The sequence below is a fragment of the Giraffa tippelskirchi genome, chromosome 2 (genome assembly GCF_054371585.1).
Source record: "Giraffa tippelskirchi isolate mGirTip1 chromosome 2, T2T-mGirTip1v1.2.pri, whole genome shotgun sequence".
Lineage (NCBI taxonomy): Eukaryota > Metazoa > Chordata > Mammalia > Artiodactyla > Giraffidae > Giraffa > Giraffa tippelskirchi.
In genome coordinates, this window is record NC_137276.1 from 40,497,849 (window position 1) to 40,523,896 (window position 26,048).

The following is a 26,048-nucleotide window of genomic DNA, read 5'->3' on the forward strand; positions in this document are numbered from 1 at the left end:
TCAGTCATTTCTCCAAAAATTTACTATGACAAGAACACTAAGTACTAGTAATACCTAATATTGTTTCTGTAATTAAAATGAGAAAATATGTCTTGTTACACCATTTTGTTTTGGATGTGTCTGTGAAAATATCTCTATGTATGTGTATGTATTCATTTCAAATCCTGAAATGAATAATTAAGCCCACTGAACTGGCAACTGGATTACAGTTCTTAAGAAACATCTTGACTAGGAAAATAAGTCATCTTTCTCATTTTTTTCTGTGGCCTCAAAATTTCCTAAGTGGATCTGGATAATTCACCCCTGCTGTTATCTAATTACTGCTGTTCTTTAAACAGAAACAAAGGCATTGTTCTGTTTCTGTAAGAATACAAAATCCAATTCAGTGGCTTCCCTCCAAAGCCCAGATGTACAAAACAGGCAAAACAATTGTCTGTAGATAACAATAACGCAGCTAAGCAAAAGGTTTAATCTCTGAGACTGAAAATGGTGAGGGGTGGCTTATCCTGAACTATTTTGACCCAGGGCTGGCAAAAGCTAATTCTCACTATGCCATTTAAGGGCAAAAATTCATTCATCCCAGAAGGTTCAGTAGTTCCTTTCTGGTATACACTAGTGTATACCAACATTCAGCTAATTTTAAAAAATTGTGGGAAATTTTCACTCATATTAATGGAAAAAAGCCTAGATATTTAATTAAAAAGCACAATTCAACAAGTGACTAAACACAAGTCAGCAAAATAAGTTACCCACAGAGCAGTAACATGACAGTGTCAATGGAAGAACCCCTTGGAGATGGCTGAACAGCTGGAGAGAGGCTTCTATTTAAGAAATGACAAACCAGTCTACTTCTAATTTATTTTTCACTTGGGCTTTTTAAAGCTAAACGATGCCTCACTTCAACTATGACCTTAAAGCTGATCAAGAAGTATTAACACTTGTTCATCTCTCTGGCACAAAAGTGTCATGTTTTCATTCTTATCCTTAAGTTATAGGACAAATGGAAGTTGTACATATAGTGCAACGGTTAAGAGATCAAGCTCTAAATCATTTTCCCTGGGTCCATACCCAGTCATTTGAAATTAGGCAAATTATTGTTCCTATGTCTTAACTTCCTCACCTGTTAAGATGGGTGAAAATGCCATCAACTTCAGAGAGCTGTTGTAAAGATTATGTGAAATAAGTGTGAGGCATGCCTGGCACACAGCAAGCATTAAGTGTTTGCTATTATTATTGTTGTTGTCTATGACTATTAAAACACTTTCTAAGGAAACAAGCATCATTCCAGAGAAAACAGAAGGCCTGGATTCCGGGCCTGACTCTTAGTCCTCTAAGAAAGGACTATCAGCAAGGGATACTCTTGGGCTCAGCATCATGACCTGTGAAATAAGAGCGATGCTAGATGATCTCCCAAACTTTGCAAAAGCATAAGTAATGGAATAAATTAGTAAAGTATTGTGCCATGATCATGGACCACAGCTACAAAGAGAGTAACTCTACAGTACACGCAAGAACAAAAGAGAGAAAAGCAGAGCAGTAAAGAAAGTCCGGAGAGCAGCTTCCTAAAATAGGTTGTAGGTCTAGAACTGATAGTTGTTAATGAAAAAAAATAACAAAATAAATAAAACAAAAAGTAACAAAACAAAAATAAAACAAAATCCAAATAGTATCAGAGGTAAAACCTGAGGAAAAAACTCATAGATTGTATTAAATTTAAAAAAAGAAAAGAAAAAGGTGTGCCCAACTGTAGAACTCGCTGTCAGAGAGAGAGAAAACGGACAAGGGTTCGTGCTCAGAGAGAAAAATTCATTTTGGGAATGGGTGATTAAAAACTGCCCTGGCCTGTCTCCTTTACTATCGGGTCCCCCAACGTCTACTACATCTTCCTGTACGTAGAAGGTACCAAATTCATCCCTGATGAAAGAATAAATGAACATTATGTATGAGAAGGGAGAGAGTCAAGTGCTGAACATCCCAAAGGATGGGCGCGGGATGGGCGGGGAAGGACGGGGGGGCTGGGGTCAGAGGGAAGCGAGGAGAGGCTGGAGTCGGGGAAGTCCAGGATCTGGGGGCGGCCCAGGGGGGTCACCTGCGATGTCGGGTGGCGGCAATCCCGGGTGGTAGTGCTGCCAGAGCCCCTGCAGGAAGGCGGCGCCGCTGTCCACGCAGCGGTGCTTGGAGCTGGTGACTAGCTGCAGGCGGCCGTAGTTCTCTCGGCTGAAGAGGGCTGGGAAAAGGGAGGCCAGGCGCAGGGCCAGCTGTCGCATGTCCTGCCGCCCCTTCTCCACCAGCTGCCCGTCCATCCAGTCCGCGTACCACAGCGGCCAGTCGGCCAGCGCGGCGCCCAGGTCGCCGCGGCCGGCAGCGCGGGTCCGGCGATCCTCGGCCCCGCGGGCCTGCAGCAGCCCGTGCAGCTGCCGCAGCTTGCGGATCTGTTTGGTCGTCGGGTAACGAGTGCCATGGCGGATGAGGGCGACCAGCTGCACCGGGGTGCAGGTCTCCTCTAACAACTCCGGGTCCCGCCGCGGCGCTTCGGGGTCCGGCAGCAGCCCGGGGTTGACATCCTCGTAGCGAGTCTTGGTGCCGAAGTAGGGGCTGAGCGCGGAGACCACACTGTTCTCCGGCTCCAGGAGGGAGCAGCGAGAGAGCGACGAGACCAGCGCCACAGCCAGGGCCGCGACAGGCGTTGCGGAGACCCGGACGAGGCTGCACGGGCCGCGGAGCATGGTGCGCAGCGACCCGCGGAGGGCGACGAATCGGCTGGGTCGCCGACTTCCGGCTCCGGTGGGCAGGAGGCGGGCCTGAAGGGCGCTTCCGGCCAGTGCCCCCGGGATTCACTCAGAGTCCTCGGCACTCCGGCTCTGAAGAGGTACCCGTGGCTGGCAGAGCACCGACAGGACAGGTGGGATGCAGCAAGGAGCCCAGTGGACCCGTGGTTCAGGTGAACCCGGCAGAAATCTCCGAGGAGTTTCGGAGACCTGTGGCTAAGGTGGAGCCTGCATCTCCTGGCCCTGGAACGTGGGCGAGTTTCCTCATAGCTGGCGCCTCAGGGACTGATTCGAAGACTCCCCCGCTGTTTTCATTCTCTTGGTTGTGAATGAACCCGAATTCAGGCTTAGTCTCCAAAGCTGCCAAAACAGGACACGTTTTAACAGCTGACTCTTGTGTCATCATTCCTAACATTGTACTCTGTTTTTCAAAGTGTAGTTTGAACCAGCTGCGTCAAATCTGCCTGAAGCCTTTGATGAAAATGTGGATTCGTGGATCCTGCCCCAGCATACCTCCTAAGCCCAAGGTTTTCCTGCAGTTGAGTTTCCTTTTTACAGCAGGCAGAGAAGAACCTGGAAAGAGGCTCAGTTCTCCAGGAAATGTAATTCCTGAACCTTTGGTATTTTCTTGACATGGAGCGGCAAAGCGGACATCAGTGAGACAGCATCCCAGAAGTACTGGCTTGATACCGAAGGCTTAGCCAGTAGAGACAGCAATGCTGGTAACTCGGGTGCGTTGAGTCATGGTCCAACAGATTTACTCCATTATTAACTATGAGCTAATCTTTGTGAAGCAAACGAGGTCTGTATTTACCGCCACTTTGAGTCCAGACGCTCCTCCCACATAATTACATACTCAAATCAACCCCAATTTTTTTGTAGGTAATTGCTCAGAATCTCACTCCAGAAATCATAAATCTGAACAGTACCTTGGTTTCTCCACTTGTTAGTCTCTCAGTCGTGTCTGACTCTCTGCAATCCCATGGTCTGTAGCCTGACAGGCTCCTCTGTTCATGGAATTCTCCAGGCAAGAATATTGCAGTGGGTTGCCATTTCCTTCTCCAGAGGAAGGATCAAACCCGGGTCACTTGCATTGCAGACAGATTCTTTACCACCTGAGCCACCAGACCCTGTCCTTTTCCACTTGAATCCTAGTCTATATGCCAGCTAGGAAAGAGCATTGAAGAAATTATGTATGCACGCTCAGTTGCTTTAGTCGTGTCTGACCACACCTCTGTGGACTGCAGCCTGCCAGGTTCCTCAGTCCATGAGATTCTCTAGGCAAGAATACTGGAGTGAGTTGCCATGTGCTTCTCCAGGAAGGGCCTTCCTGACCCAGGGATTGAACCCGTGTCTTGCACATTGCAGGCGGATTCTTTACTGACTGAGCCACCAGGGAGGCCCAAAGAAGTCATAGAATGATCCAAGTAGGAGGAAGTTTGGGTTATGTTTTTCTAAGTGTAGCTTTTCCTTCAAAGTCACTTTTGGTAAATGTCTTTTGGTAATTGCTCTTGGTAAGTCCATCTCTAGCTTTATTCTTTTTATCCATAAAAGTGCCCCTCCGGTCCAGAAGCGTGTACCTGTGAACCTTAAGCAGTAAGGAAAATGGTGTAGAATCAAGAATAGATTCAACTTGAATGCTTCAAATTTTAAGAACCATGACAGGTAACCATTTTTAGAATATGTTCTTTTTTGTTATACCATGTTTTGGAATGTTAGTGCCTGAATATTTATGTCGGTGATATTTCACAGAGCTATGCTCAAATTAATATTAACGAACATCTACTCTTTCTTTATGGACTTCCTTTTTTGAAAAAATTTTTATTGCTGTATAGTTGATTTACAATGTTGTGTTAGTTTTAAGTGTATAGCAAAATGAATCAGTTATTCATATATCTACTCTTTCAGATTCTTTTTCCATATAGACCATTACAGAGTATTGAATAGAGTTCACTGTGGCGTACAGTAGGTCCTTGTTAGTTATGGTTCATTAAGCAAACATTTGTGCCAGACTCAGCTATGTTTTACTTAATACATAGTGTATTTTACTTAATAAAATACATACATTTTATTATGTATTTACTTAATACATACATGTATTTAATACTCACCTCAGGCTTCCCTGGTGGTCCAGTGGTTAAGAATCTGCCTGCCAATGCAGGAAACAGGGGTTCGATCCCTGTTCAGGAAAGACTTTACATACTGCAGAGCAACTAAGCCTGTGTACCTGGAGTCCTTGCTCTGCAAGGACAAGCCACCGAAATGAGAAGCCCATGCCCTCCGCAACTAGAGAAAGCCCAAGCGCAGCAATGAAGACCCAGTGCAACAATAAATAAATAAATAATGATCACGTCTCATGACCAATTTTTTGAGTCCTCAGGAGCTACGAAATCCCAACAGCATCACCCCTTCCTAATGCAACAATCTTTAGAGAACTTGTTTAACTTCCAAAACACTAGACTTGCCCCTAGCTTGATTTTATTTTCCTTCCTCTAGTTATTCATCTGTTCATTTATGCTGATCATATACTTCCATAAACCAATTCCAATTATTTTTGATGTCAAGCCAGAATGGCAAATGATAAAATAGAATTAACTTCATGTTAATGCTTTTGCCTTCATGTTTTTGGCTAGGAAAATCTAGCATGAAGAGAACAGAAATTTCATAAGCTTTGTATCCAGACTCCAGCTCAGTGACTCATTAACCTTGGATAATTACCTAAGTTCTCTGAGGCTTGGTTTCCTTATTTGAAAATAGGAATATTAGAACCTACGCTGCAGGAATTCTTTGAGAATCAGAGATGATTAAAGCCTACAGACTGCTATGGATGATATTTTTACCATAAATAATGTTCAATGTTGTTATTATTCCTGTACTGAGATGCTTAGTTGCCGGGAGTCCAGCTCAGGCAGCCAGGGAATCGCCCTGAAGGGATGAACCTGGTCAGCGAATGAAAATGATGCAGTCTCTCGCTCAAAGCACTGGGCTGCATGTTTATTTTAAGCATCAGGTTTTCTCTTATACTTTTACAAAAACATTAGGTCAGAGGTATGACATCTTCAGTTTCCCCTCACCCATATTTACTGTCTCCATAAATCATTGTTGTCCTTCAGAGTTCCCTCTTAAGTGTCCTTGTGATAACATTGTAACTCAAGTTTGTCTCTAGACTGTATAATACATTCCTCAGTTTATTTCTTATCTCTTTAAATCCTGCTATCCCCTAGTAACTTAAGCTCATCATCTAAAAAGGCTTTTAGCTATTAGTATTTCTAAAATACCTAGTTTCCATAAGCTATAGTAAAATATGCCAACACTACAACATACCTTAAACTTTTAGCTTCTAACTATTCTTAATTATTCCTAACCCCTAAACTCAGCAAACTTCTTTTGCCATAAACATTCCCCTTACAGGCAGGTTTCAGGTAACAATGTTTCCCGTGGCCTCAGGCTGCAGCCTGTGTGCTCATCCTGGAGCATTCTTTGTAAAGATCCTTGAACAAATGTCAATAGTTAACTTTATGGATTATAACATTCTTTCCAGCCAACTCAACCGGAGGAAGGAAAGGACAAGTCAGAATCACAAGACCTAACTCCTTCATCCTGGGACCGTGCCTGCGGGATGAGGAGAGGGGGTTGGGGCCGTGCCTCCATTTTGTCAGTAATGCCTATCGCGGCTCCCGACATTTAGTTCTCTAGCAACTATGCAGTATAAACTTTCATCTTAAAGTGAATGACCTTCACAGACAAGACACACATCAAAGATCATTTCATAACTTTTCTAAAAAAAAAAATCCACTCATCTCACCTAAAGACTGGATGGTTTCCCTGCCCACATAAGAGGCTGTGGGCATGGCAGCAATGTATTTGACAAATCTATCACAGCACAAGAGATGAAATGGAAAATTCATGGTTCTGCTTCCTTGAGGAGATCGAAGAGGGTGGAACCAAGAGCACAGAGAGAGAATTCGATTTGAACCAAAAGGAGAGGAGACTTTATCTTCTGAGGGAAGATTGAAAGTAGGGATACACAGTTGGATACATTTATTAGTCTGCTGCTGCTGCTGCTAAGTCGCTTCAGTCGTGTCCGCCTCTGTGCGACTCCATAGACGGCAGCCCACCAGGCTCCGCTGTCCTTGGGATTCTCCAGGCAAGAATACTAGCAGCAGAGAATTCATGGATTTCAAGCCTGGTGGTCTCACCTTCTTCAGTGACATAGGAGGCAAGATTGTCTGAAGAGATGGGGGAATGGGAATTAAGTCCCATGGAATGTGGAATGGCTTAGGTTTGTAGTGAAGAGAAAAGGGGAAACAAGCAGAAGTTTGGGTTGTTAGCTCTGAGACAACCCAGTTGAAAGACTTGAATTGCACATGGCTGTACAATTTTATCCAGAAGTGAACATTATCTGTTGTGTCAGAGTGGAAAAGAAAAAAAAAACAAAACTGAATTTTATTGTCCTACATTATTCTAAGTTGTCTTAAGTAGAACTTCTTTTCTAATCAATCTACTACATTAAAGAATAGGTTATCTTTGTCAGATTATTCATAGGACTTTTAAAATAGTAAAGTAATTCCACTGCTAAGATTACATGATGACATATATTTAGTATTTTACATTACAGCTGCCTACTATACTTTTAAAGAAGTTATTACAATATTTTCCTTGTGGTCCAGTGTTTAAGATTCTGTGCTTCCAATGCAGGGGGTGAGGGCTCGATCCCTAGTTGGGAAACTAAGATCCCACATGCTCTAGGTATAGCCCCCCCCAAAAAAAAGTTATGAAAGATGGCTTTCTGGTGAAGTAAAGAGAAAGAAAAAGCTAAATTCTATGAGGAAAGGGATAGTCTCTGAAAGGACAGTAAGTATTAAGAACATGATTTCTAAAGTTAGAATTCCTGGCTTTTAAAATTCCAGCTCCATCACTTAATATCTATGATATCTTAAATAAATTAAACTTTTGCCTCAATTGTTTTCTGTAAAGTGAGGCAAGTAATTATCTCATGGGATTGTCCAGAAGATTAAATGAAACAGTTTACATAAATGCTTTATTAGTTCCTGGCCCCAAATAAGTATCAGTTACTTTTAGCAAACAAAATTAAAATGTTTATTATTGCTTCTCCTTTAATCAAGTAAATTGACAAGTAGCCAGTTTTTCATAGATGTCTATTATCTCACAGCTACGTCAAGCAACTTACCTTGTACCTTTGCCAAGAAAGTTTTGTCTCTAGTATCTCCGTGCCCTGCTGTTTCATCTTTCCTTTGGCAGTTATTGATTTGGTGCTTACTTGCTTTTTACTGTGAAAGAAGAGGCCAGCAGAAGAGGTGTCCATGCTTCAACCGCAGTCCCTTCAACCTTGCTTGAATGTGGAGGCTGCAAGGATCACAAGCTTCACAGACTGCAGAATAGCTTTGCTCCAAAGGAGCTCACCGCCATATTGTTCTCCAGCATAGCAAAGCTAATGTGAATTGTTTAAGTTGTTTCAATTGATGAATAGAACCACCCAGCAATAATGGAGGTGACTTGATGTTTTACTTTCTCTATTATTCCCTGCTAAGGGAGTTATTTGTCAGTGACAAAGCTTCTCTTCTGGTGTTCTACTGTCAAAATCCTAAGATTTTGATGTTGGGAATTTTTCCCTCCCATCAAATACTGGTTCTGAATCCACAGAACTATTTGAGAAATCAGATACAAAACTATCATAAGTTTAAATTACCAATATTCTTTCTATGCTTTCCTATTCCCATTAATAGCAGGAACCTGTAGCTTTTCACTTTCTAGTCCTGTTCTGTAACAGCTTTCAACATGCCAGAAGCATAATTCCCTCCAGAAGTCTCCTCCATCCAAAATATTGATATATTGCTTCCCAGGTGGCACCAGTGGTAAAGAACCTGCCTGCTAGTACAGGAGACATAGAAGACACTAGGTCAGGAAGATCCCCTGGAGGAGGGCATGGCCACCCACTCCAGTATTCTTGCCTGGAGAATCCCATGGACAGAGGAGCCTGGCGGGCTGCAGTCCATGGGGTCAAAAAGAGTCTGACATTCTTCTCCCTTATATTTTTTAAGAACAAGTACAGACAATAGCAATTGTATTTTAACATTTTTTCTGAAATGTTAGTTTTCCAAAATTGAAAAATATTTTTGACTTGTGGGGTGTTCTAGACAATTGGTCAGCTGACTTTGAAACCATGAGTGTTTTTTTTTTTTTATCATTCCAAAGAGTGGGGAACTTTCAGAACAAAAGTTTATTAGTTCATCAGGAGGGCAGTTTTTTTACTTAGTCCATGGCAATTTCATTTTTTTCTCACTAGCCCAGGCAGTAACCAGTCTTCTGATAGTTCTTGTTCACTGTTTTGTTGTAGCATAAACTCATCTTGTTGCTTTGCTTATATTATGTATCAGTAAATATTAAAACCCAGTTAATACTTAATCTAGAAAAGCCATGTAGGCATCTCTGGAGCCACACACTTGGTTGCAGCCACTTTAGTAAATAGGGTGGATCACGTGCCAATTTAAGTGACTATTATGGTTCCACAAACAACACCTCTCATTACCCCACTTTACTTTTCTTGTCTTACATCTTACTCTGCATTGTAAGGCATCTTATACTTCCCTGATTCTGTACTCCAAGAGTAAGTAGTTGTTGCTAAATCACTCACTGGTTAATACCTTAGATGCAGGGGGTATGGTGAAACCTTTTTTGATTCCCCAATATTTATTTCATATATTATGTGAAGCATACTGTCAACAAACATTTGTTTAAAGGGTGTATGAATGAATAAATAAATGAAAATAGAACAGGTGGTATGGGAAGCTAAAACAAGATAGCTTTGCATTTGTTCAGTATAATTATTTCCCCAGCTATCCCCTGGCATGTGAAGAACAATATTTATATCATGTTTGGGTGTGGAAATCAAGAGGTTAGATGCCTTACGTAAAGTCATCCAACAAGCATTTGGTAGAACCAGTTCTAGAATGTGATTGATGGAAACAGAGCTATACTTAATGCCTATCATATTCCTGACAAGTGAACAGTGACTGTGAAGAGTGTCACTTGTAGCTGAGGCTAAAAAATAAATTTTACACGTAGTATAATACTATAGTTGTTGGGCTTCCCTGGTGGCTAGGCAGTAAAGAATCCACCCACAATGCAGGAGACAGATTCGATCCCTGGGTCAGGAGGAGCCCCTGCAGAAGAAAATGGCAACCCATTCCTATATTCTTGTCTGGAAAATCCCATGGACAGAGGAGCCCGACAGTCCATGGGGTCACAAGAGTCAAACACGACTTAGCAACTAAACCACCACCACCACCACTAGAGCAATTACTATTGGCTAACTATGCAACATTTAGTCCCCTTATTGTCTTGGAATCAATGTGCAGGTAGTTGCATCTCAGGAAGATTAAACTAGTCCCACCTCAGGAAAAACATCCTGACTGGTTTAAACTAATCCTGGTAACTCTATTTTTCTTAACAGTTTTAGTTTAGGAAGAACATATGATTCAGTTCCAGCCACTAAGATATGAAGGTCAGTCTACTGGGAAGTTTCTGGGAAAGTTTTTTTGGGTCTAAGAAAGAATCAAATGATGGAGTGATGATCAGTCAATGGTCAATGGATTGGAGGTTCTATTGAATCAGAGGAATATTGCAGTTGGCACAGTAAAATATTCTGGAAGGAAAGAAAATGCTATTTAGTGAATGAAATGCTTAATGGATATTTTGGAGGTGGCATAGTAGTTGTTATTGATTAATTGAGACATTTTAGAATATGAGATTAAGAAAGCTTAACCAAGGTAATTTAGAATACAAATCTTTTAGAAGTAAGGAAGTTAAAAAAAATGAGAGGTCAAGAAATATTGAATCAAAACTTTTGTTCCTGGTTCTAAATTCTGTTCCTATTGGACTTAAGCCCCAGTAGCATCTCACCTTCTGGTAGCCTATGCACCACCCCACCCCTAAAAACCCCCACCTCAATCAGCAACAGTTCCATGAATGTTATCAAAGTATTTTACATAGACATTTTGATTTTAATGGATGCCATTGAAGGTTGTAAAGATGAAAAAGATCAGCAGCACAAAGATGTAAATAATTTTAAATATCATCTTAAGAAAACCTTCATTCTTAAAACGAGAGAGATGCACTCAAGGAAGAAGCAAATGCCCTGGACACTAACATGTCTGAAGATAACTAGACCTGCTACATCATCTTGCTACCAGAAAGGAGCCAGCTTGAAAACAAAGCTAACGCAATGAGATCACACAGAAGAAAATGAAAAGAACCTGTCTTCGATGATGCTAATGAGCCGATGGATTAAACCTGGAGTGTACTTACTATGAGCTTCTTGTCATCTAAGGTGATAAATGCCTTTACTGTTTAAACCATGTTTCATTATTTTCTGTAGAAAGCCTCCTAATTGGAGTAGTATTGATATCTATTAACCACACTTAACCACTTAGGATGTCCTTTCATGCTTTTCTCGATTTCCCTTAAGTCATCTACTGAGAATAACAGAAAATCATAGATGGTGATTTTCTGATTCCACCCATTAGATATGACTTTGGGTCTCTGAATTATCATAGTTAATAAAGCATAGGAAACACTGGGAAAATTAGGAAGTGAGTGGGTAGGATAAGATACAGGGTCATGGAGGTGATCCTGGTCAGGTAAAGTGAAATGTAAGCCAAGTGGGAGATGGAAATGAAAACAGAGAGAAGGCAACTATTCTTTTTTTCTGCGTGGGAGGGGGCAGTGTTCAAATCTTTACTTATTTTTTTATTTTTTATTTTATGTTGGCATATAGTTGGTTTACAATGTTGTGTTAGTTTCAAGTGTACAGCAAAGTGAATCAATTATACATATATTTATTCTTTTCAGATTCCTTTCCCATGTAGGTTATTACATAATATTGAGTAGAATTCTCTGTGCTGTACAGTAGGTCCTTGTTGATTTTCTTTTTTATACATATTTGTGTGTGTATATTAATCCCAAGCTCCTAATTTATCCCTTGCCCCTACATTTCCTGCTTTGGTAACCATAAGTCTGTTTTTGAAGTCAGTGAGTCTGTTTGTTTTGCAAATAAGTTTATTTGTATCATTTATTTTAGATTTCACATATAAGCAACATCATATGATATTTGTCTTTCTATGTCTGGCTTACTTAGTATGATAATCTCGAGGTCCATCCATGTTGCTGCAAATGGCATTATTTCATTCTTTTCTATGACTTAGTAATATTCCATTATATATGTGTACCACATCTTGTTTATTCAGTCCTCTGTCGATGAACATTTAGTTTGCCTCCATATCTGAGCTGCTGTAAATAGTGCTACAATGAACATTAAGGTGCATATATCTTTTTGAATTATGGTATTCTCCAGATACATGTTCAGGAGTGGGATCACTGGAACCTATGGTAGCTCTATTTTTAGCTTTTTAAGGAACCTCCATACAGTTCTCCATAGTGGCTGTATGAATTTACATTTCCAACAACAGTGTAGGTTTCTTTTCTTCCACATCTTCTCCAGCATTTATTGTTTGTAGATTTTTTTGATCATGCTCGTTCTGACTGATATGAGGTAATACTTCATTATAGTTTGGATTTGTATTTCTCTAGTAAGTAGTGAGAAGAAAATGACAACCCACTGGAAAAGGAAATGGTAATCCACTCAAGTATTCTTGCCTGGGAAATCCCATGGTTGGACAAGCCTGGCAGGCTACAGTCCATGGGGTTGGAGAGAGTCAGACACGACATAGTGAATAAACAATAACAATAATAAGTGATGTTGAGCATCGTTTCATGTGCTTTTTGGCCATCTGTATGTATTCTTTGGAGAAATGTCTGTTTAGGTCTTCTGCCAATTTTTTGATTGGGTTATTTTTTGATATTGAACTGCATGAACTATTTGTATATTTTGGAGATTAAGCCCCTTGTCAGTTGCTTCATTTGCAAATATTTTCTCCCATTCTGACGGTTGTCTTTTTGTTTCATTTATGATTTCATTTGCTATGCAAAGAAAAAGTTTAGTTAGGTCCCATTTGCCTATTTTTGTTTTTATTTTCATTACTCTAGGAGTAATGGATCAAAAAAGATCCTGTTGTGGTTTATATCAGAGAGTGTTCTGCCTATGTTTTCCTCTAAGAATTTTATAGTGTTCAGCCTTACATTTAAGTCTTTAATCCATTTTGAGTTTAGTTTTGTGTATGGTATTAGAGAATTTTCTAATTTCATTCTTTTACATGTAGCTGTCCAATTTTCTCAGCATCAGTTATGGAAGAGACTATCTTTTCACGATTGTATATTCTTGCCTTTTTGGTCATAGATTAATTAACCATAGATGTATGGGTTTATTTCTGGACTCTCTAACCTGTCCCACTGATATATATTTCTGGTGGTTTTCTCTTTTCTGGTGCCAGTACCATACTCTTAATTACTATGGCTTTGTAGTATAGTCTGAAACCAGGGAGCCTGATTGCTCCAGCATTGTTTTTCTTTCTCAAGATTGCTTTGGCTATTCGAAGTCTTTCATGTTTCTGTACAAATTTTTGAGTTTTTGTTCTAGTTCTGTACAAATTCCATTGGTAATTTGATAGGGATTAGATTAAATCTGTACATTACCTTGGGTAGTATTGTCATTTTGACACTATTGATTCTGCCAGTTCAAGAACATGGTATATCTTTCCATCTGTTTGTGTCATCTTTGATTTCTTTCATCAGTATCTTATAGTTTTCAGAGTACAGTTCTTTTGCCTTTTTAGATAGGTTTCTTCATAGGTATTTTATGCTTTTAGATTCAATGGTAAATGAGATTGTTTCCTTAATTTCCTTTTCTTTCATTGTAGTGTATAAGGAATACAAGAGATTTCTGTGTATTAATTTTGTATCCTGCAACTTTACTGAATTTATTGACTATCTCTAATAGTTTTCTGGTAGCATTTAGGATTTTCTATGTAAAGTATCATGTCTAAAGCAAACAATTTTACTTCTTTTCTAATTTAGATCCCTTTTATTTCTTTTTCTTTTTTGATTTCTTTGACTAGGACTTCCAAAACTATGTTGAATAAAAGTGGTGAGAATGGAAATCCTTGTCTTGTTCTTGATCTTAGATGAAATGCTTTCAGCTTGTCACTGTTAAAAACAATACTAGCTGTGGGTTTGTCATACGTGGCAGAAGGCGACTGTTCTGAGTAGAGCCAGTCTTAGGGACATAGGAGCCGTATGTTTGGGGGAGAGTTGTGAAACCCATATTATAGTAGTGGCATCAACCCATGTTCTTTTCTCCAGGGAGAAGTCAATGTTCATGGGATATGAGAGAGTCCTTGTCATGCCTGTTTTCTTCAGAAACAGACCAAGTTCTGATGTGTCTCATGATAACATGATGGTCTAAAAATGGGAGGCTTGATTTTTCCTGTAAACATCCCAGAGGCCCATGGTACTACTTTCTTTCAGCCTGGCACAAGTCTCATAAACTAGAAGATAGCCTTAACATTCAAAGTATGGTAGTTTTCCCTCATGACCTTTGCCCTTTTCTAAACATAGTATCTTCATAATGACATAGTAATATTCTTCTGCAAATTATATGAGAGCTGTTCACATGGATTTAAACAGTAAATCTAACAAATAGGTTGCTCTTTGCCTGATGACTCAGAGGTTATTATTTATTCTTGCATTTTAGGCATTTTAGAAAAAATTATTTCCTGAGTATAGTATATTCAATTGAATTTGAAGCCATAAAGAGGAAAGAAATAATAAGAACTGGAGTAGAAATAAATGAAATGGAGACTAGAAAAGCAGAGGCTCAATGAAACCAAAAATTGATTCTTTAAAAAAAAAAAAAATTTGACCAATCTAAAGATTAAGAAAAAAGAAAAAATACTCAAATTCTAAAATCAGAAATTAAATAGGGGACATTATCATTGACTTGACAGGAATAAAAAGTATTATAACAAACATAGGAGTGCGTAGCCAATCCCTTCTCCAGGGGATCTTCCCAACCTGGGGATTGAACCTGAGTCACCCACATTGCAGGTATATTCTTTATCATCTGAGACACCAAGGAAGCCCCTATAACAAACACACAAACTAGAGAAAGCCGGTGCACAGCAGTGAAGACCCAGTGCAACCAAAAATAAATAAATGAAATATTTTTTTAAAAAGAGAGAAACTTCTTTATACTGAACATTGCTACATTGTACATTAGGCAAAAGTATTACTTATTGAAGCTCTTAAATAATTGTTATTGTTCCTATAACTGGAGTATTTAATGTGTATTTTATATATATACAGTTTGCAAACAATAGGAAATCTAGAGGACATTCTTTGAAGTAAGAAGCAGTGGTGCTTAATTTTGGGTTACTTATTATCTCTTTTACATGTGAATACAATAAAACATTTTTAAAGAAGTTTAAAAATGTTAAGGAGAATATATAAAAACATTTGATGATTTGGGATATAGATGAGGAATGGCTGCTTTGTTTTTTTAAGGCATTTCTAGATTCTTAATGCTTGGGCCAATTACTGTGATAGAATTTCTGCCCTCAAACCAAATCCCAGTGATAAGATATCTATTCTTCACATGAGCAACAACTGAAGTACATAGGATTAAACAAAATATTCAGTGTCTGTTACAGGACAAAGAAGTGAGGAAAGTGTACAGTGATAACGTACTAGTTACCTCAGAGTGGTTGGTTCAGATACGGTGATACAACAGAGTTGAAACAGAAAGGGAAGGTGTCAGGCCTAAGATAAACATGTCAGGAGCTGAAAACTGTTTTGAATTTTTATCCTGAAGATAGAAATAACATTCTTATGAGAAATTGAACATTAAAGATTAATAGATATGTATTAAACCGATTTTGCTTGTTGACACATTTGTTTATTTATTTGACAAACAGTTATTGAGTAGCTATGTGGTAGTTTTTAGGCCTCAGAATTAATCCAAAGCAAAATTGTGAAGTATGAAGTTTCATCTCAGTCATTTTGCCTCTTTATATTATGCTCCTTTTGGATCCTTCAGCCTTCCTTTTCCTCCTTCAGGTTTAGAAACTAATAACATTAAGACTCTGGTGACAGGAATGACAGGGCTCCTTAGGATGAAAGATGATTGTGTTCAGAGGAAAGAAAAGTGTGTGTTTAGAAGCAAAGCTCTACCATGTTGTTAAATTCTACTATTAATATCTGTGGATAGACAGAATTAGGGAGCACATTATATTCTTTTTTCTTTCTATTGTAATGTTATGCCTTGCTTTCATAATATATGAAAAAAAGTACATGTAAGAAAAGTAACAGCAAAAAGAATGTGTTTAAATTTTTTTCTACCGTTTCAGTTTTTTTCTTTCCAATTCATTTTTAGTCCATCAGGCACACTTTGCTTGTTTGGCAATGTTCTTTAAATTGTTTAAAAACTTCTGCAAACTGATCAACACTAAATGTTTCCAAGAGTACAGACATTTAAAACTTTTATGCATCATGTAAACATGAAGCTTGGTATGAGGCAATGAACATTTTAAGTTGCTTTAAAATTTAAGTATTGGACATTTAGAGTGCTCTCAACTTGACACTATTAGTGATAGAGTTGAACAAATATAACTAGTTACTATGTTTAACCAAATATTTGACAAAATCATTGCTTTTCTTTGGGATCTTGAAGGATATAATATACTATGAAAGAAAAGAATAAAGTAGATTAGGATGTGACCATGCACAACTAAAACAGTACTTTGTCATTTTCTTTTTTTGTCATTTTTGAAGGTGGTGATAGCCACTTTCTCTCTTTCCTTTTCCTTCTCTTTCTCTCAGCTTATGAAGATTCCTAGTATAAACCCAAGAGGAGAGTTACCTGCAAATATACAAACTGTAGATCCACTGGGTCTTCCTGTTGTAGATGCCTCTCGTATTGTCTGATATTCTTTCTCTTCTTCTCTCAGTTTCTTAGTTGATACCTTAATATTGCAAGCCTGTCCATTAACCTTCTTACATTTTCCTCTGCCTTGTATTTCTGAATAACTTAATTTTTTAATAGTTGAAGAATTATTGCTTTACAATGTTGTATTAGTTTCTGCTGTACAAAAATGTGCATCAGTTATATGTGTACATATATTCCCTTCCTCTTGAGCCTCCTTCCTACTCTGCCATCTCTGATTAATTCTAGAAAGCTGAGTTCTGAAGAACTTTTCAATTCAGTTCAGTTCAGTTGCTCAGTCTTGTCCGACTCTTTGCGACCCCATGAATCGCAGCACGTCAGACCTCCCTGTCCATCACCAACTCCCGGAGTTTACCCAAACTCATGTCCATCGAGTCGGTGATGCCATCCTGCCATCTCATCCTCTGTCGTCCCCTTCTCCTCCTGCCCCCAATCCTTCCCAGCATCAGGGTCTTTTCCAGTGAGTCAACTCTTTGCATGAGGTGGCCAAAGTATTGGAGTTTCAGCTTCAACATCAGTCCTTCCAATGAACACCCGGACTTATCTCCTTTAGGATGGACTGGTTGGATCTTCTTGCAGTCCAAGGGACTCTCAAGAGTCTTCTCCAACACCACAGGTCAAAAGCATCAATTCTTTGGCGCTCAGCTTTCTTCACCATCCAACTCTCACATCCATATATGACTAATGGAAAAACCATAGCCTTGACTAGATGGACCTTTGTTGGCAAAGTAATGTCTCTGCTTTTTAATATGCTGTCTAGATTGGTCATAACTTTCCTTCCAAGCAGTAAGCTTGGAAGTAAACTTTCCTTCCAAGTAATTTCATGGCTGCAATCACCATCTGCGGTGATTTTTGAGACCAAAAAAATAAAGTCTGACACTGTTTCCCCATCTACTTGCCTGAAGTGATGGGACCAGATGCCATGATCTTAGTTTTCTGAATGTTGAGCTTTAAGCCAACTTTTTCACTCTCCTCTCTCACTTTCATCAAGAGGCTTTTTAGTTCTTCACTTTCTGCTATAAGGGTGGTGTCATCTGCATATCTGAGGTTATTGATATTTCTCCCAGCAATCATGATTCCAGCTTGTGCTTCTTTCAGCCCAGCGTTTCTCATGATGTACTCTGCTTATAAGCTAAATAAGCAGGGTGACAATATACAGCCTTGAGGTACTCCTTTCCCTATTTGGAAACGGTCTGTTGTTCCATGTCCAGTCCTAACTGTTGCTTCCTGACCTGCATACAGGTTTCTCAAGAGGCAGGTCAGGTGGTCTGATAGTCCCATCTCTTTCAGAATTTTCCACAGTTTATTGTGATCCACACAGTCAAAGGCTTTGGCATAGTCAAAAAAGCAGAAATAGATGTTTTTTCTGGAACTCTCTTGCTTTTTTTGATGATCCAGCAGATGTTGGCAATTTGATCTCTGGTTCCTCTGCCTTTTCTAATACCAGATTGAACATCTGGAATTTCATGGTTCACGTATTGCTGAAGCCTGGCTTGGAGAATTTTGAGCATTACTTTACTAGCGTGTGAGGTAAGTGCAATTGTGTGGTAGTTTGAGCATTCTTTGACATTGCCTTTCTTTGGGATTAGGATGAAAACTGACCTTTTCCGGTCCTGTGGCCACTGTTGAGTTTTCCAAATTTGCTGGCATATTGAGTGTAGCACTTTCACAGCATCATCTTTTACGATTTGAAATAGCTCAACTGGAATTCCGTCACCTCCACTTGCTTTGTTTCTAGTGATGCTTTCTAAGGCCCACTTGACTTCATATTCCAGGTTGTCTGGCTCTAGGTGAGTGATCACACCATCGTGATTATCTGAGTCGTGAAGATCTTTTTTGTACTGTTCTTCTGTATATTCTTGCCATCTCTTCTTAGTATCTTCTGCTTCTGTTAGGTCCACACCATTTCTGCCCTTTATTGTACCCATCTTTGCATGAAATGTTCCTTTGGTATCTCTAATTTCCTTGAAGAGATCTCTAGTCTTTCCCAATCTGTTGTTTTCCTCTATTTCTTTGCATTGCTCGCTGAGGAAGGCTTTCTTATCTCTCCTTGCTATTCTTTGGAACTCTGCATTCAGATGGGAATATCTTCCCTTTTCTCCTTTGCTTTTCACTTCTCTTCTCTTCCCAGCTATCTGTAAGGCCTCCTCAGACAGCCATTTTGCTTTTTTGCATTTCTTTCCCATGGGGATGGTCTTGATCCCTGTCTCCTGTACAATGTCACAAACCTCTGTCCATAGTTCATCAGGCACTCTGTCTATCAGATCTAGTCCCTTAAATCTATTCCTCACTTCCACTGTATAATCATAAGGGATTTGATTTAGGTCAGACCTGAATGGTCTAGTGGTTTTCCCTACTTTCTTCAATTTAAGTCTGAATTTGGCAATAAGCAGTTCATGATCTGAGCCACAGTCAGCTCCCGTTCTTGTTTTTGCTGACTGTTTAGAGCTTCTCCATCTTTGGCTGCAAAGAATATAATCAATCTGTTTTCGGTGTTGACCATCTGGTGATGTCCATGTGTAAGGTCTTCTTTTGTGTTGTTGGAAGAGGGTGTTTGCTATGACCAGTGCATTCTCTTGGCAGAACTCTATTAGCCTTTGCCCTGCTTCATTCTGTACTCCAAGGCCAAATTTGCCTGTTACTCCAGATGTTTCTTGATTTCCTACTTCAAGTACCTTCAAATTCAGCTTACAGAAAATCTCCCTTTGAGGTCTTTAGGAGAGCCAAGGCTACATGAGAGATTATGTTCAGTCCTTCACAAAGGAGTAAGTCAATGATGTGGAAGACCACGCAGAGTGGGAACTTGACAGTAAAAGGAGTGAGAAACCCCTGGGGTTCATACATATGAGCTTCCAGGTTCAGATCAGAAAAGTGATTGTGCAGGTCCAGTGACTGCCCTTGCATTAGTCTCTCTAACTGATAGAATTTGCAGTGATGGTCTTCAAAGCTGTTTTTGCAGAAGTCTCATAAGTAGCCATTCCTGGTTTTCACCAAAACACAGAATACTGTTCCTCTGGCATGTGCAGCAGCGATACAGCAGCAAGAAAAAACTGTTCTCGATGAATATCTTCATCATAGGGTAGGCCTTGCAGATCTTGTAGAGGAATTCCTGGCCATGTTCTCTGGTATCTTTAATTATGTGCAGGAAATGTATGATGAATATCACTCTCCTGGGCTTATTTTGTTGTGATAAGAAATTGATATCTATCCAGCATTGCCTAGTTGTCATGGCAGCCTGCTAATCATTACCTCTTCCTTCAATGCTTCAAGAATACCACTCTTTTCCACAGCAGATAGTCCTTTCTGTCATGCGCCAAGGTTATTGTGCCATCTTCCTAACAGTTCTCCCCAAGAATATAGGATCGTCTCAGGACAGTCCTTAGACACACCACCTGTTACACTTGAGAGTTCATTATCACTCTCTTCTGCTTCATCCTCCTATGGTGACACTGGACCCCATCCACTAATAGGAATGATTGGTTCCTCCTTCTCAGACTTGCACTGTCGACTTACCACCTCATGTATATCCTGCATAGGTACGGCTTTTTCCCTCAGGTTGTTTCAACCTTGTGAAGAAGTAAAAGGGTTTCTCCTAAAATGCCACAAACACTCTTTTGCAGGGTATACATGTACAGCTGTCTCCAGCTGAAAATAGATAGCCTCCACTGCCTCCATGACTACCATATCCTTTGCCACAATCATATATACTCATTTATCTTTTGGAGTTTCTTCATTATGTGCCGAAATATTGGTGCATTGCTATTCCACATGCCAGTGATAATATAAGCTCTCCCATCATAGCTCTTTCCCATGGATTCCATCTCCAGTAAATAAATGTCATAGTTCTTCATGTTTCAACCTAGGCTTAATAAGATTCCAAAGCATCTTTCAATAGCTAATTCTTTGTCAGAAAGTTGCTACACTGTAATCACAAACTTCTTTTCTATTCCCTGTTTTAATTTGACAGTATTTTTTGAGGTGTAATATTAGTATAAAAGATTATAAAATAAGGAGTAAAAGTCTTCCTCTCTCTGATCTTCCCTATTCAAATTTCCAAAGGTAAAACCATTGTTTCTTATATATCCCGACATTTGCTATTAGAATGCAAACATGTATATCTATATGATCCATATGTGTATATATGTGTATATGTACACATACACACACAGAGGATCAAACTAAACTAACTTTTCTTTAGCTTACATTTTCACCCAGAAATGTATTTTAGGCATTTTTCCATGGGAATGCATTTTTTTTAGTGGTTCCATAGCATTTTATCTTATGGCTGTACCATAATAATTTATTTAATGAGTCCTCTCATGATGACATTAGATGGTTTCCTATTATATACTATATCAAGAAATGTTGCAGTAATCATACATACTTGTATATGAGTTTATATGTAAGAAAAATTTCTAAAAATGGAATTTCTAAGTCAACAAGTGTTTCCCTATCAGTAGATGTTACCAACTTGTCCTTTAAAAATGTGATACCAGTTTACACTACCACCAACAGTTGATGGGAATGTCTTGTTTTCCTTCCCTCTGGCCTACACTGAGGATCATCAGTCTTCTTAATCTCCAGTGTATAATGATGAAAAATGATATCCTACTTCTGGCCTTTATTTTGTTTTGTTTTGTTTGGAAGTGCCAATGTGAGGAAAGTCTTAGTGATTGATGGAACCATACAACAATAAGTAAAGTACAATGACAGAATGTGTTAAACTGAAACTACCAATGTGAGCCATAAAAAGCAATCTTTACTGTGGCAGTCCAGTGCAGCCACAGAAGAAGCACTTTTGCTTACCATCATGTTTATAAAACCCACCTCTGGGCCCATACTTTGATCTCTAATGTCATTCTCTTCTAGAGGAAACTGAGGTTTTTGAGGATGGTTTAATGTCATGTCCTGCAGCAGGAAAAAATTGGGAAGCATCCAAAAAAAAAATTTTTTTTTAAAGAAAGTCAGGATGTTCTTGGGATCATTAAAGGGAACTCTAAAAAAGCAAAACAGGCCAGTTTAAGGATGTTCCCTTAACCAAGTTGAGTCAATTTGATAATAAAAAATTATAATAATCATGTTAAATTAGAACTCACTGAATTTTTAAAAGACCATGAGTTTCTAATGATACCCCAAAGGAAAATTTATACAAAGTATAAAAGTGATAGTCATAATATAAAAAGATGAATAGAGTAGATTATGCCTAGCTTTTGTTAATTCTAATAAATAGGAAAATCCTTATTATATATTACAATGCTAATATTATAATAACACTATACATATATACATATGTAGATTAATGAAATGTAAAGAAGAGTCCAGAAATAGGCATATATATGAGATCAATTGACTTTCAACAAATATGTAAATCAACAGGGAAGGCATAGTCTTCTTAACAAATGGTGCCGCTGGTTCTATTGGATATCCATACGCAAAAAGTTTGAACTTTTACATCGTACCATGTATTAGTTTTCTATGCTTCCATAACAAATCACCACAAATTTAGTAGCTAAAAAAAATCCACAAATTTATTATTTTATAGTTTTATAGGTCAGAGGTCAAACATGGTCTTCAATGAACTAAAAACAAGGTGTTGGCAGAGTTGTGTTTCTTTCTGGGGGATTTAAGGAAGAATCTGTTTCCCCAGTGTTTCTAGCTTCTAGATATTACCCACATTTCTTGGCTTGTGGTCTCTTTCCTCTGTCTCTTTTTTTTAAGATTTTTAAAAAAAATATGGAGTATTTCTAAAGTCTTTATTGAATTTGTTGCAATATAGCCTCCGCTTTATGTTTTGGTTTTTTGGCCCTGAGGCATGTGGAATCTTAGCTCCCTGACCAGAGATCGAACCCACACCCCTTGCATTGAAAGATGAAGTCTTAACCACTGAACCACCAGGGAAGTCCCTTCTCTGTCTTTAAAGCCAGCAAAGTTGCATTTCTCTTGACCCTTCTTCAATTTTTACGTCTCCCTCTGACCGTAGACAGAGGACACCTGTAATTAGATTGGGCCCACCAAGATAATCCAGGGTAATTTCCCCAGGTCTGTAACCTTAATTACATCTACACGTGTCCTTTGCTATGTAAGTGATTTCAGTTCAAAGTATCTGCCAAAGTGGATATTTTTGATCCTCTTGTCTGATTTTAGAGTATATCTTTCAACGTGAGGTAGTGGGTCTGATTGGATAGGGCAAACTTCAGGATAGGCAAATAGTAAGATTGTTGATAAGGTGAGGCAAGGATTATGAAGCCACACTTGAAGGGTAAAGCCATTTGAACAGTCATTGGAGAGATCTCTTATTCTGGAAAGGGAGCTATTTACACTAATGAAGGCTGTGTGAGTAGTCTTTTGTTCAGATCTATAGATTTTCAGGACATTCTTAAAACAAACAAAAAAATTATTTGTAACTTTATTTTCTTGGGCAAGAATTTCCTGGAATACAATCATGTTAATGAAAACAGTTCTTAGCTTTTTAAAACTATGTTGCTTTCAGTTGTTTCAGCTTCAATCATATCCTCTATAAGATTCATCTCATCTCTTTCATTTAGAAGTCATCTTTTTCCATTTTGTTATTCAATATCTGTACCTCTGTGGTTTTTTAAACATTAATTAAAAGAATACATGAGGCTAGATTGTTTACACCTAGTATTCACATTCACACATAGATATCCCACACCTGTACTAGAACATGTAGAGGGCTTAAAACAGTGCCCACATAGAATAAGTGCTCATTAAATGTTTACTAATAATTATCCCTCACTACAATAAAACATATCAGTAAACTGTCCCAGTTTTCTCAAGGATCAACTCACTTGTTGTCTTATATATTTTCTATACATCATTATGCTAAAAAAGTTTCTGTCTTTTTTTCCATTTTGAAGCATACATACATCCATATAGGCAATGCTGGCACATTCTGGTATGTATTCCAGTCTAGGTTTGTGCAAGAGACATCCTTAACTAAGTGCACCTCATCAATGTGGTGGTTACACATTGCAAAAAATATAATTGCAAGGTACAGGGTCTTCAGGCATAAACAAAACCCCACTCCATCATTCTCAGGCTCTCTAGTCTACTACCGCCTGAACTCACTCCTGAGGAAACATAGCAGAAGTCAGTTTCCTAGCCCTTTCCAAGAGATATTTGAGCAAATGGTTAGACCAACTATTGGGTTTATGTTGAATGGGTTTTTGTAACAGTCTACATTTACCTCTGTAACATTCACCACACTTTGAACTTAAGCTCTATGAGGGCAGGGATTTTTATCAGTTTTGTACATTGCTGTAATCTCAGTGCCTGACACAGAGATAGAACTTCAATAAATATCTGTCAATACATCCCTTGGTTGGGAAGATCCCTTGGAGTAGGAAATGGCACCAACTCCAGTCTTCCTGCCTGGAAAATTCCATGGACAGAGCAGCCTGGTGGGCCAGGGGGTTCACGGGGCCACAGTGAGTCAGATGTGACTGAGAGACTGAGCACACACACATGTACACAATCATTCAGTGTGGCCCCCATCTTCTAGAACCAAATGGTTTGCTTATCTCCACAATATGCATTCAAAACACCCACTTCTGTCTTGCCCTTGCAGAGAAAATTATTTTCTGCCTTGAATGACTCCAAAATATGTAGAAATATACATGTTTTCCTCTTCTCCTCCTTCTTTTGTAAATTGGTGTTGACTTTTTGTTTTTACTAATAGTTTGGAATTTATAATAAAAATCAAAATGCTGACAAGGTCTGTCTCTGGTAACAAGTATTACAGATAGCTCAGAGAATAAAGCTTCCCTGCATTACATTAAAATTCATCTCTTGGAAAATTATATAATGTGGTTGGCTGGAGATGAAGGTAATTTATCAATTTATTTTGTTGATGCATGTTCCATGATCATAACTTTTCTAAAATTAAATCTGAATGTATAACAATTTAAAACACCTTAATGCTAAGCCTTGTCACTTGAGTTAGCAACTTTTATCAAACTGGAGCTCTAACATTACCTAGCATCATTTATCCCAATGATGTAACACATCAATGGCTTACTTTGTATCATTTGTTTTCATAATTTATCCTTCATGAAAAATATTACCAAAAGTGTTTACCATAAAAGTGAGTGAAACTTAAAGACAAAAATAATAAAATTCGAATTAAAGAGAAATGATTCAGAGGATGGGAACCATTGATACAGAAAGAGTGAATGAAGGGATTATAGAAACATAATGTTCAATTATTGACCCTCTGTAAAGCCAAAACTCATTTTGCATATGTAAAAAAGTGGTTACATTATTCACATAGCTACATTCTGGGATATGAATAAAGTTGGAAGTCACTATGGTGGAAGATGGGCATTCCAGAGCAAGAATATTATTAAAGTTCTAGAGTAGAAATGTTGGGATGGTCTCATAGAAAGAGAGTATAGGATATTTTAATTGTTGTTGATGATTTCCACTAAGATAGGCTACATTTATGACTATAGGCTTTTAATCACAGATAATAGAATTAGGGAAAACTTCAAGTAATTAATTTACTCCTCTTTCACCTCTGAAATAGTCCATCGGTATACAGTGCAAATATTACAAGTGTAAAATTCAAAAGAGATACTGTGACCCCTTTCTGTAACCAACCCCTTAGGTGTATCCAACCTTTTTATTCATTTTCTATTTCTAGAGGATTACACTTCTGAAATGTCTTTAGAATTCCCAATCTCTTTATCTTTTCATTACTACTGTTCTTGTCATCTTTCACAGAGACTAATCAAGTAGCTTCCTAAATAGTATCTCTGTATCTAGTTTTTCTCCTCTTCAGTATATCTTCCATCCTTCTGCTATTTACATTTCTAAGTAAATAGATAATCACATTACTTCTTGACTCACACACATCTGTTGGCATATCACAACTTAAATTTAAAAAGCTCCAAAATATTTAATATGGCATTTTATCTGACTCAATCATTTCTTCTAGATTCATTTAGTAACCAGTTCCCATCCCTTACCACATGGAAATGGGCAATATTGTTTAAACTTATGGTGCTTTATGTTTTCAAGGCATTTCAACTTCTTCTGCCTGAAATGCTCTCTCCCCAACCCTTTCTCCTCTTTTTTGCTTGCAGAGATTTTACTATTCCATCACAGCATCTTAAATGTCAATTCCTATGTGAAGCTTTCTCAGGTCCTCATTCTCAGACAGAACTGTTACTTCCTCTTGACAGCTATGATTCTTCGTTTAACCTCCATCATAGCACTTAGCAGTGTGAATTTAAATGAGACAAAGTCTCTCAAACTCTTAAATAAGGAATGGAACAGAATCATAGGTTTATTGCTATTTTAAATATAAAGGAACAAGAAGGACATTATGAAGCTCTTCATGCTTA

At 38.5% G+C, this 26,048-nt stretch overlaps 1 protein-coding gene, 1 long non-coding RNA gene and 1 pseudogene across 5 annotated transcripts in view; 1 reads left to right on the plus strand and 2 right to left on the minus strand.

Moving 5' to 3' along the window:
* Positions 1-2,767, minus strand: part of MINPP1 (multiple inositol-polyphosphate phosphatase 1) — a 36,476-nt gene extending 33,709 nt beyond the window's left edge. For all 4 annotated transcript variants that reach the window (XR_014073113.1, XR_014073112.1, XM_081556912.1 and 1 more), the window contains exon 1: positions 2,090-2,767. Coding sequence is in view for 2 of the 4 variants with exons in the window: in XM_081556912.1 (XP_081413038.1) it covers positions 2,090-2,726 (637 nt within the window). In the remaining 2 variants the exon portion in view is untranslated. The remainder of the gene's footprint in view (positions 1-2,089) is intronic.
* LOC145532271 (uncharacterized) overlaps positions 1-26,048 on the plus strand; it is a 111,899-nt gene that overhangs the window by 16,957 nt on the left and 68,894 nt on the right. The gene's annotated exons all lie outside the window — the stretch shown is intronic.
* LOC145538239 (rab GTPase-activating protein 1-like) lies at positions 15,894-20,639 on the minus strand (annotated as a pseudogene).